Genomic DNA, 12,406 nt, shown 5'->3' on the forward strand with positions numbered 1-12,406 from the left:
TGTAAGAATGTTGCGTTGCTTCCTTGAGAGCAGGGAACCCGCTTGCTCAGTGCTTCCCATGGCTATGGTGGTTAGAAGGAGAGGAGTCAACATGGTCCCGGCCGCGCCTTGAAGAGAGGCGTGCTGGTATTTCAGTTCGCCGTGGAGCGGCACGCAAGACACCACCATGATCGCTCGAGAACGCTCGCCAGTCGCTCGCGCGGCCCTTTCGGTCGCTTGTTCGTGTGTTCGCAAATTGCAACGTCTGCGCTTTGCGTATTTTGACTTGTTAATGATCAGTACGTGCCAATGTGATCATGTCACAGTGATGGGTAAAAAGCAAAGACACTGCTTTGCACCTGGATGCAACACGGGATATGTTTCGGCCCGCAAACAAGGAAAGAAAGCGCCTCTCTTCCCTGCTCCCACCGACGATGAACGGCGCAAAGCCTGGAAGCATGCAATTTTTTGCGCTGAGAAACCACTGGAAAATAAGTGCGTTGTGTGCGAAGATGATTTTGACAAAATATTAGTCGTCCGTAGCTATATATATATATATTATCAACGGGTTCTCAGTAACTTGGGAAATAGCTGTACCTAAGCACGGTGGGTTCCTGAGTGAATCAACTGCCGAAGGACTCCGCGTCACTCTTACCAGCATCCTTTCCATCCGGCACAATGTCACGAAAACTTTGGGCTATAAATACTTGATGACGTCTTGTCTCTTAAAAGAGGCGCTTAAAATCTTTTTTTTTGAATTCTGAAGCAAATGTCTGGCTTGAATGATCACCCTTCGCCGACACATTTTTGGTCTGTGAATTGCCTCAGTTATTAAAACTTGGCACAGTCACCCTTCAGTGGAAACATACCTTCTGGATTCCTGAGCAGCCTTATATATCCGCGCATTCACACTGATTCCATTAAATTGCAGAATAAGCTGGATGAGCTTCTAGATGTGGGGCACCTCAATGAGGTTCATGAAATGATTGTTGCTTGTGAAGCCCTTCCGGACCACGCTGATCTCATTGGACGAAAAAGTGACTCCCGGATCACTTTTTACGTCAGTGGCTATGTGGCCCGGAAGATGTTGAAAAAGACAAAGTGGAAAGAATGTAGCAGTTTGTTTCTTCACTCTGAGAATTCGTGCTTCCTTCCAGCAGGATCATGCCTTCTGTACTCGTTTGAGTCCTTAACAGACCTTATCAAAGCTATTGAAGATGCATTCACATATTGCTTCAATTTTAACAAGTTGAAAAGTGACAGCATAACACACCTTATCTCTTGCCTGTCTGTGATGGTCGGCTCTAGACACCACAAACTGGAAGTGATAAATCAGATAATTAGATCATTTACAATGACCAGAATGCATGTTCTCATTTCTGGAGAAAATGCGTCCAATAAAAAAAGAGAAAAAATGAAGTTCTTGAAGTTGAGACGTATGAGCTAACTGTCATAGTGTTAACTCAGAGAACAAGGTTTTATTTTATGGTATTGTGCATTACTCACACTGTGTTGTTTCTTGTGCTTTCACTATTGTCTTGTTCACATTGTTGCAAATCTCCCATTAGCAACTGTGGTGTCGCTGTCTGGCTGTGTTTCACATATGCATAAATCAATTTTTTTGTGAACTAGTTTGTGACTGTATCAATGTTCGCCAATCAAATCTCAATGTCATGTGTGTATGTATGCCCATTCTATTAACGTGTATTTACTGTTCTTTTTAGTTGCCTTATTCACTTGCTTTAGCTGAGTTTCGTATAAGTATCAGCTCTCTCCAAGCTTAAGGCTGCATATGTTGTGTTTATTTTTCAGGTTAATTTTGCTTTATTTTGTTTCGTGAAAATAAATGTCTTGCTTGTAAAATTGGACCTTGATTACACACGTCATGCAAATAACGGCTTCCGATACCTTTACGCGCATTGAGACTTCACGGAGAATACTGCGGCATCAAATTTTAAAACTGCACGGACTTTGTTTTGGTGTCAAGTTCACGGCAAGTCACTTGATTCTCTATCTTCTAAGCTTCATAGCTCATATACTACGAAGTTAATTGAAAACACTAGTTTTCAGGGCCAATACATGTTTTACAGCGCACCGCCAGTATTGTGACAAGTAGACGTGGTTATAATCTGCAGAATAACAATAAATATTTGCAACGAAATAGGACTGATACGCGCGCGTGGGCGCGAGGAGGGGCATCTCGAAAGCGACCGCAGGGCCGCCGCATCCGTATGAATTCTCGCTCGCTCTCCGGCGTGCCGAGGCTGACACCTCTCATTGTAGCCACCATAGTATGGCTATGTGTGCTAAAGAAAAATGTGATTTGCGCATGCTTATAATGTCAACCGCCGCAAGACTTTAGATGCAAAGCTCCAAAAAATGAAGTAGCGTGGTTGGGCGCATTTCTTGCAGCAAAAATAAGTTTCTTTACCGGTAATACCCATTTGATGCTTCGATTCGACGCGGAATGAGTCGTAATCTTTTACAGAGGTGACGTGCTCGGCCCCCGTAGTTTTTTTTAGGTGGGCATAGGAGACGACACCGGCAGTCAGGCATTCTGAGAAGCGTTACACTTATCGGGAGCAGGTATTTAGAACTTCGTACAGTCAGCAGCATTTTACTGATTTCGTTCAGTGAAGTACACCAAGCATATTAATTTTAAAAAGGAGACGCAAAAACGGCTGCGCGTGAGAGGGTGGTGGAGCAGTCCGACCCCGTACGTCACAGGCATGCATCTGCGTGGTGGCTCCACGTTAGGTCCTCGCGCCCAATATCTTTAACCTACAGAGGAACCGATACTAGCTATATTACACAGAAATGTTAGCAATTGACAAAATACGCTTCTTCCTCGAGGGTTTGAAGCGGGAACTAACCCTTAATCTGGACGATCGCTCCTCCATTTGAACTAACCAGAAGGCTAGCAGTTTTAGTGTGAAGGCGCATTAATCGGCAACTCAAAAGGACGCAGTCAATGTGCATGCGCATTTTACCTCACGCAGGACCGGCACTGGGCGTGCAGCCGGGCGAAGTAGTCTTCCGTGATCGGCCGGCGGGAGCGGCATGCGGGCTGCAGATGGAGGGCGCACGTGATCTGTTGAGCGGTGGCGCCCCTTGCGGCGTGCAGCAGCACTTCGAGCGTGCTTGCTACCGCGTACGGCGAGAAGAGGATGTTGCCTGTGCGGCCAGCGAGGTGCAGTTGTCGACAGAGCTCCAGCGCGAACTGCAGCAAGCCTTTGGAGATCTGGTCGTATCTCTCCCTGCACCATTACAAAAGTGTTGTGTGCACGGATGGCTTGGTGCAATATTCTCACTTTAACGTTATCGATACTCACCAGCATATGTCCTTCCCAGAGTCCATCTATCTTTTGCCGACATTATGAGCGTATTTTCACGCCCCCTTCTAATATTGATTATGCAGTGAATCTCCATACTTTTTGTGGCTATGTGACCGAAGAAAAGTTATCTGCAAACGTTGAACCGTCTTGCACGATACCTGTAGAACAAGTTCTTGGACAAAATTGGCTCCTCAGTGGCATGCTGATTGAAATGAGGGTTGCCAGGTTTGGCTACGTTGCGCAATCGTCTATATTTTTGAAGTGCGTGTCAGCAGAAAAAATACATCATGTTTACACTTGACTACCTTTTGGCTACACTAATCATTCTTTCATTTCAGGCAGAATCTGAAGTGAAGAAATGTGCTACACATTTATAAACTGCCAGACAGGAGAGCCTCACTCGCAAAAACAAAATAAAATGCCTTTGAATACAGTACTGCGACTCGCCTCAAACTATTGCGTGGCTCTGATGAATTTTGCATGCGCCTTATTGCTGAAGGCAAACTCAAAATGCATCAAAAGCACTCCGCTCCGCATCTCTGCACGGATGGAAAATGGATATGCCGTTTCTCATTTGTTTGTATATTGGATGCGCAGTGCAACATTGGAATACTAACTGTTCGGTCTTCGTCATCATTTAAAAGTCTATTACGACAGTGTTTGCAGTTCATTGTTCAATGCCAACTCCGATTTGCTAAGAATTTTCCCATTGCTTCAATGGCGTTTAAGAAAGGTCGCGCAAGACGCGTGAAGAGAGCGTCATTTTTGCAAAAGAGCATGTAACCTGGTTAACGGGCTCCAAACAATTGATAAAGTCAAGAACTTTCATTAATGATGACTTTGAATGATTTGTGCTGTGCTCATTTACGTTTCCACTGAGTGGCTTTTGCACTTATTCCTTTAAAATAAAACGTCCTATTTATTTCCGAAAATTTGATGCTACTTTCAGCTACCTCTGCTGTCCTCAGCTCAAACTGGGCACTTTCTGGCTAGTTCTGTCTAGTTTTTGTCTATGTTTTGTGTTTTTTAGCCTGGCAACCATGATGGCAATGACGCAGAGAGCTAGTAGCATACTTTTACGCGAAAGTCTGTGAAAACTACAAAAATAATAGCTGAAACACGAAAACTTACTTTAGGAATTCTCTTTTACATTTTTTTCAGTTTTCGAGAAAAAGAAAACAGAATCAACATGAGCAATTCTCTCATCAACGACGTAATAACAATGAGGGTATTCGACTTTTTATCAGCATTCCTAACACACCGACAAGATACCTCTTATAAGCTTGACAATCAAATTAGTGTACACATAATGATGTGGGTTTCGTTGTGCATGCACATAATTGCACATAGAAATTCGAATGGGGACAGGATAGAGGACCCAGCACAGGTTCCAGTTTCCACACTGCAAATATGTCGATTCTAAATCACCAGCTAGCCAAAGCTACCGTTCTATCCGTTTTATAAGAAATACTTGCGGTACTCACGACTGTGCGTCGGGGAAGTCGGGTCCAGGCAGCGCGACTTTGCGGCTTCGTCTCCGGCTCATGTTCGTCGTATGGGCGTCTTCACAGCCGTCGTGGATATCAAGGGGCTGATGCAAGGTTTTATCAACCTGGAGATGCACCTACGCGACGTGAGTATTGTAGTAACCTCTGAAAACAATCACGTGTAAAGCAACAACAAAAGAGTAAATACTTGTTGAATATTTATCGGTACATTCGACTCTGTACATCAGATTATCTCAAGCCGCCTAGTAAAGTTAACGGCAAGGCGTTGCTCTTTTACGCACAATGGTGCAGTATCGATTCCCGCTCATAGCAGTCACAATACTATGCGTGGAGCGCGAATCGAATGTACCCGGCCATACACGTAGGTTTAAAAAAACTTTTTTGCTGGGCTGGTTGGTACATGTTTACTGAAGTACAAGAAGACGCTCATCATAAAGGAATAAAAATTAAAGAAAGTACAGAATCCGAACGGAACCTATTCGCTCTTTTATTTTCTTTTTTTAGATGGTACGCGTCTTTTTGTATTTCAGTAAGCACTCAAGTTTACTTGCGCACTCAAGAAATTCTACGCTCAAGATTATCAAGCAGTTCTTCACTGCAACGCGCTCCATAATTATACTTTTTTCTCGCGACATGCATCCCTCAGAAAACGTCCAATGACATCTGTGAAAGACCGCAAGGCGCTGTAAATGAAACGCGAAAAATTCGCCGCAATCGCTGATAGTAAGACGCAGCAGTGGGAATCGATGATTTGCGAAACACCAATGAGAAACGTCGATATGTCACGTTAAAATCAGCACAACGTTTCGAGGTGAAGGTTAATGATGGCGTACATTACTTCCATGTCATGATTATCATGTTTAGAATTGTCGTTTACTTCGTCATCTGTTCACGTCACGTGAAAAATTTAGTATATGTAGAGCTAGCGAAACGGCCGTGAGCACGCTATGAGCGAGTATGTTGTCATGTTCTTACATCACACGCGTGTCAGGATTATCATGCTTTCACCAGCCATATTTCATCATCCAATGACGTCACGTAACTCCGAATTTTGTATGTGTGGAGCTAGCATAACGGCCGCGAGCGCATCATGAAGGGCCCAATATACACCAATGTAGCGTTGACGAGCGCCCACGCTGGGCACCGTGACGCAACGTTAGCAAAACGCGAGCACTTTATAGTCTGACGCCAGGCGTGACCAGCGTCCGTCAGCACGGCGTATAGTGAACTAGAATATGATATATTAGTTCACGATAGGCCGTGCCGACGGACGCTGGTCACGCCTGGCGTCAAACTATGGAGTGCTTGCGAACTAGAATATGATATTGGATTGGATTGGGTAAACTTTTATTTGGTCCTCCAAAGCACAGATTACTGTGTTGTGGGCAGCTCCCACGTGGGGACTGAGATGCCGAGTTCGTCAGCCGCCTCGCGGGCTTGGTGGACCGCCGAGAGCTGATCTGCCAAGGACGAGCTGCGGATTGCCGCCTCACATCTGGCAGAGGTGATGTTCGATAAATTAGCGAATCTTGTAAACTGCCACAGCATATGTTCTAATGAAGCTATTTCCCCACAATGTGGGCAAAGCTTACTTGGGTATAGGTCAGGGTACATGATGTGTAACATTTTCAAAGTAGAGTACATTCGCGTTTGCAGAAGCCTTATTGTAAGTGCTTGGGGCTGTGTTAAATTTTTGTGAGGTGGAGGGGAAATTCTCCTAGACAGGTGAAAATGTTTAGTGAGCTCGTTATATGTTGTAATAATTTCCAGGTTATCCCCTTCACCGGTAGAACGCATCCCCGGAGAGGCGCGGTTGGAGAGGTCTCGAGCCGCCTCGTGTGCTGCTTCAATGAGATTGGGAGGGGAGTCGTTGATTTGTCCAAGGTGAGTTGGGAACCAACTCAGAAGATGAAGCGTTGTGTTCCTATCATGTAATATTCTCAGCGTTTCTTCGGAGACCGTCCCCTTTACGAAGTGCCGTAGTGCTGCCATGGAATCACTGTAGACGACTTCAATGTTATCCATCTTGAGTGCTAAGGCGATGGCCACTTGTACCGCAATGATTGAATCTTTCGTCCTGAACGTCTCTGAGTTGACGACACGGCCAACCCCATCAACCACCACTGCCACAAAAGCATTCCCATTGGTGTAGGAAGTCGCGTCAACAAATACGACCCCTCGTTCCTCGTTTGAGACTTGACGCAGTATAAACCTGGCCCTCGCTACTCTTCTTCCGATGTTGTGTTCTGGATGCATGTTTTGTGGTATAGGAGATACCAAGATATTCTCCTTGACGTTGTCGGGAATATCATTGTAATTGCGTCTAATTGCCATTGGGTGTTGGCCCGGCTCCTGCAGGATCATTCTCCCCGACCTTGTTGTAGATAAGCTTGCAAACTGTGCTCTCTTTTGGGCTTCTGCTATTTCTTCGAGCGTGTTGTGAATGCCAAGCTCAAGTAGACGCTCGGTGCTGGTATGTATGGGTAGGCCCAGGACCTTCTCGATAACTTTCCTGAGGAGCACATTCAGTGTCTCAGACTCTGTTCTAGACCAGTTGCGCACTGCTGCCTGGCAAGTGAAATGGCTTAGAACAAACACATGCATCAACCTGGTGAGGTTGTCTTCCTTAATCCCATTTCCTTTGTTGGCCACTCAGCGTGTTAGGTGCACCACACTGTCTGTTTTCCAAGTTAACTTGGCTATAGATTTGATGTTATTGCTGGTAGACTCTATCAGCATGCCCAGGACTTTGATGGAGTCGACCCTCTGAATGGCATCCCCTTCATTTGTACGGAGGTGGATGTCTATCTGGTTAGACGGATTTCATCCTCTGGGCTTCGGTCCACGGCGTGTAGTCCGATAAAGTAAAAGTTCTAACTTACTCGACGAGCACTTGAGCCCAGAAGGACAAAGGTACTCTTCTACGGTGTCAATCACCTCTTGCAGGGCGCTCTTACTCTGCCCCTCACTTCCACCTGTGCACCAGATGGTAATGTCATCAGCTTAGATGCTGTGTTTCAATTCTTGGATGCTCGATAATTTCTTCGACAATCTAATCATGGCAATGTTGAACAGCATTGGTGAAATCACTGCCCTTTGTGGCGTGCCCCTTGCTTCTAGTTCGATTGCTGCGGTCTTAATATATGCAATCTTCATCACGGCTTTCTGATCTGTAATAAAGGACCATACGTACTCATAGACGGCTTTCCCCAGACCAAGCTTGGAAATTGCTTCGAGTATGAATGAATGGTTAATGTTGTCAAACGCTTTTTCTAGATCTAGGCACAAAATGGCTCTCACCTCGGTGGTTTCGTTGTCGATGACCTGGTGTTTGAAAAGCTTCATTGCGTCTTGTGTCGAAAGCCCTGCCCTGAATCCAACCATATTGTGTATATGTGTCGTTATCTTCCAAGTACTTGTTTATCCTGTGCAGTATGGCGTGTTCTGCAACCTTGCCGATACATGATGTCAATGATATAGGTCTCATGCTTTCCAAGTAAGGGGGCTTCCCTGGCTTAGGAATAAGAATCGTTCTGGCCAGCTTTCACTGCTCTGGCACCCTGCCTTCTCTCCATGCTGCATTGATCATATCCTTCAGGGTGTAAATTGAATCGTCATCAAGGTTTCGAAGGGCCTTGTTCGATATACCGTCCGGGCCAGGGGCCGACCTGCCGTTGAGATCATGTAAGGCTCTTCTGATCTCCTCGATGTTAAAGTCGCCTTCAAGACCTGGATTGGGCGTGTCCTGGTACTGCCTACTTGTCGCGTCAATCCTCTTTTGATTGGGAGGTACTTATTCACGAGCAGCTGCACAACTATCGCCCTATCTCTTTATGCAAAATTCGACCGATAACATGCTTTTGATTTGTTTGGTGGTGTATCCGTTGAGGAGATGCTTGAACATATTCCATGTCTTGCCGTTGCGCATCTGACCATCAACGGAGTTGCTGCTTTCGTCCCATTGCTGCCTGGATAGCGCGCGACAATGTTCCTCGACCGCTCAGTTTACCTCAGCTATCTTCTTCCTCAGTATTTGGTTCAGGCGCGGACCCTTCCAACGATTCAGTAGTACTTGCTTTGCCTCAAGAAGATGAGCAAGCTGGCTATCCATTCTTTCAACCGGAAAATCTGGGGTAATAGTGAAGGAGACGGATTTGATGTCCTCTTTAATCTGTTTGACCCACCACTCCAAGCCTGGTCTGTGACCATATTGTTCCCTTTCCAACCTAACATCCTGAACCTATCCGAGTCAGTGAAGTGGAATTCTTTCTGCTTTTTATGCTCCATGGATAAGGTAGCCGCAAGAATTCAGGGGTCACTCCCTAGGCCTAGGGCAAGGTTCATCCACTGGACCTTGTTGATGTTCCTTACAAATGTAAGTACCGGGGTGGAATCACTGCAGTAAGATGCACCAAGCCTTGTTGGTAGGATGGGGTCTGTGATTAGGGTGAGATCAAGTTCACGGGCACTTTGCCAAGGTCTATTCCCTTTCCCGGTGTTGTATTTGTAACCCCGTGTATGATGGGGGGCGTTGAAATCACCTGCTATGACGAGTAGACATTGCCGGCGATAGTGACAGCTTTCTTTAGAACCGCCTTGACCCCTCGCTTTTGTTCCTTTGGACTGCTATATATGTTAAGAGAAAATATTCTCTGACGGTTGCTGGTACCTGGCACGATCTTTACCATGACGTATTCCAACAGGCCTGCTTCTATCTTGAGGCCGTGGTTACGTGCGTTAGTTTGTTGGATACGAAGGTGCAGACTCCCCTCCATTCAGTATTTCCTATTACAGGCCGAAATCCAGGCAGCGTTGCTTGGGGTGAAAGGGTTTCTTGCAATAATATAATATGAGGCTTTTCTTAGCTGCTCCTAATATACTGCTGTAAGGTTGCCTTCTCTTTAGGATAACCTCTGCAGTTCCATTGCCAGACACGGAATGGTTCACGTAGCGCTGCCATCATGGTTATTACATGGGCCGCCAAAGCCTGATGCTGCATCTGTTGACAGTTTTGGTACCACTAGTATTGGTGGCCGAAGAGGTGAGTTTGGTGCATGAAGAGGCCCTGCTGTGTTGCGTATATATGCTTCGACCTTTGCAATGCACCAAGTCATATGCTCTTCCAGTGGTGCCACGCTTGATTGTAGCCTGCCCATCTGCTCGTTAAGATTCACAACTACCTTGCTGAGCGTGTCAAAGACCTCCTTCATATCTGACATGGTCATTTGGTTGGCTTCCACGTGTTCTGCCATGACTGCACTTTTTTGTGGTTCTCCAGTCCCCCACGTTTTCAGCCACTGGGACATCAACTGGCTGAGGCATTAGCTGTGAAGACTGCGTGCTGGTTAGCTCAGTACGAAGAATTTTTATTTCCATTAACTCGGCTGATAGCCTCTCATTTGATTTTGCAAGCCTCGCGTTTTCTTGCTCTAGCGGTGCAATTCTATAATGCTCTGACAGCTTACCTGTCATCACCTCTGCCACGCCGTTGCGCACTCGCTCAGCCAAGCTGCATTTCGGTGTAACTGCAGGCATCCTCCCCGGGTTGGAAGCCGTGATCTCGAACTGAACGCCAGGCAGCTGGCCATTCGGGTGCCATTCAGGCTGATCCCGACCTTGATGGTGACCTTGAGAACTCATGCACCCCCGTGATTGAGAGCGGGCCTTTGGTCTAGAACCTTTTCTGGAACGCGACCTCCCCCTGGAGTGAGGCCGCCTTTCCTGTTCTTGTGTAGTCTGGATGCTCTGGGTGCCATAGGCTAGAATAAGCTGCTTGTCGTTGATGCCTGATCTCGATGTGATTGATGCGTCCCGAGCCTCTGCGGCTGCTCGAGATCTTTCACAACGTCTGCGTCTGGCGACGTATGACACTAAGAACCTGTTCTTGCACTCTTTGTCCTGTGTGGGATGGTGACCGTCACACAACCTGCATCTTGGATTGCACTGGTGCAGCTTATCTGGGTTCTTGATCTCACAGCCTCTGCAGATGGTTTCAGCTGGGTTCGGACAGACGTCAGACCGATGTTTCAGCTTTCCACAGACGTAACAAACGTCGATGTTCTTTTGGTAAAGGGAGCACTGCAAAAGTGAAGATCCATATCTCACGAATCTCGGTACTTTGTGTCCTTCGAACGCATGATGATTGTCCCAGTGTTCTTATTCGTATGGCCTGCAGCACGAGCGGGTTGTTCGCGTTCACAATATTTCGGGTCACAATGTCCTGACTTTCGCTTACGGGGATCTCGCGAATCACTCTTTTACATGTATCGTGGGGTGCCGTGGCGTACGCGCTAAATTCTGAAACTTTGCCTCCAATGTCTGCTTGACCTTAAGGTATCTTGGAGCTCTGTCATGGTCTGGAGTGCTTGCTACCATCATGTTCTGCTGCAAGTTGTAACAGATGATGCCCTGCATGGCCTCCTCCTCTTTGGCGCCGGCCACCACTGCTATCGCATCTGCCGCTGGTCCAGCGCCCATTCTTCAGATATCTAATCCTCCACGTGGTCGTAGCACAATTTTGCTAAAGTACTTGGGTAGTGCCGGAATGCGTCCAGCTCGCACGATTGTATGCTTGGTGTCGTACCTACTACGACTGGTTCGAGCGTCTCCCCCAACGCCAGCCTTGGTCGAGCCCTTGGCAGCGGGAACGCTAACCCCGGCTAGCTTATTCTTTGAGCGTCTCGTTTCGACTTCCTTCCAACCCATGTCTTCAGTGCGATCCTCCGGAGAGATTTCCTCTCCATCTACGTGGTATTCCATTCTCAGTTGCAGGTCTTGGAACGTACAGAGCATTCAGTCACATTGGCGCCGTGACGGCACATCGGTGGCAATCGCCTCCTTGGTTGGGCTTAAATCCTCCGGTATTGCTGCCATGTAAAATGTCCCAAAAATGGTTTAAAAGTACACTCATCAGCACAAACGTGGTATCTGGTGATTTGAAAACTTAGGCATACAATGTGACTGGAAACATCGCGACAAATTCGTTGATACCACAGGAACGCATTCCTGAAAAGAGGAGCCGATCTTCGCGCGTCCGCACGGGTCGGCACCTAGAGCGTCTCTCAGAATATGACATTCTAGTTCACTATAGCGCAGCACGAAGGCAACCGGTGCGAAATCTGACATGCTGCATTTCGCACCGATGCGTTACCTAGACAACATTGCGTCTCTCTCTTTTCGTGACGGAGGGACGCCGGACGCATTAAAACGCGCATGCGTCAAAGAACCGCAGCGTGGCGCACGCCGGCGAGTAAACGGCAATACCGGCGCCCGGCGCAGCAACGCCAGCGTCACGCGATGAAATGAACGCCGGCGAGCACGCGCACCGCCTCACGATTAAATGTACTGGCACCTTGACTGTGGCATATAGCGATGTTCTCACATGACACGCATCTCGTGATTCTCATGTTTGCACCAGTCACACACCTCTATCATCCATAGACGTCACTTAATACCGAATTTCGCATATGTGGAGCTAGCGATACGGCCGCGAGCGCATCAGGAGTGTGGCATGTAGACATGTTGTTACATGACACGCATGTCGTGATTATCAAGCTTAGATGTTTCATTTACCTGTGTCGTCCA

General features: G+C 46.9%; 2 protein-coding genes across 3 annotated transcripts in view; one reads left to right on the top strand and one right to left on the bottom strand.

Annotated features, from left to right (window-relative positions):
* LOC142817999 (uncharacterized) overlaps positions 1–3,117 on the top strand; it is a 46,241-nt gene extending 43,124 nt beyond the window's left edge. Inside the window, exon 7 of the mRNA XM_075896145.1 lies at positions 2,979–3,117. Coding sequence (XP_075752260.1) covers positions 2,979–3,011 — 33 coding nt within the window. The 3' untranslated portion in view covers positions 3,012–3,117. The remainder of the gene's footprint in view (positions 1–2,978) is intronic.
* LOC119174152 (iris-like) overlaps positions 1–6,019 on the bottom strand; it is a 155,928-nt gene extending 149,909 nt beyond the window's left edge. For both annotated transcript variants that reach the window (XM_075896142.1, XM_075896143.1), the window contains exons 1-2: positions 4,799–6,019; positions 2,970–3,236 (exon numbers count right to left, since the gene is read on the bottom strand). In XM_075896142.1, coding sequence (XP_075752257.1) covers positions 2,970–3,236; positions 4,799–4,860 — 329 coding nt within the window. In that variant the 5' untranslated portion in view covers positions 4,861–6,019. The remainder of the gene's footprint in view (positions 1–2,969; positions 3,237–4,798) is intronic.
* Positions 6,020–12,406: the final 6,387 nt, after the last annotated feature.

Source organism: Rhipicephalus microplus, chromosome 5 (assembly GCF_043290135.1).
Source record: "Rhipicephalus microplus isolate Deutch F79 chromosome 5, USDA_Rmic, whole genome shotgun sequence".
Lineage (NCBI taxonomy): Eukaryota > Metazoa > Arthropoda > Arachnida > Ixodida > Ixodidae > Rhipicephalus > Rhipicephalus microplus.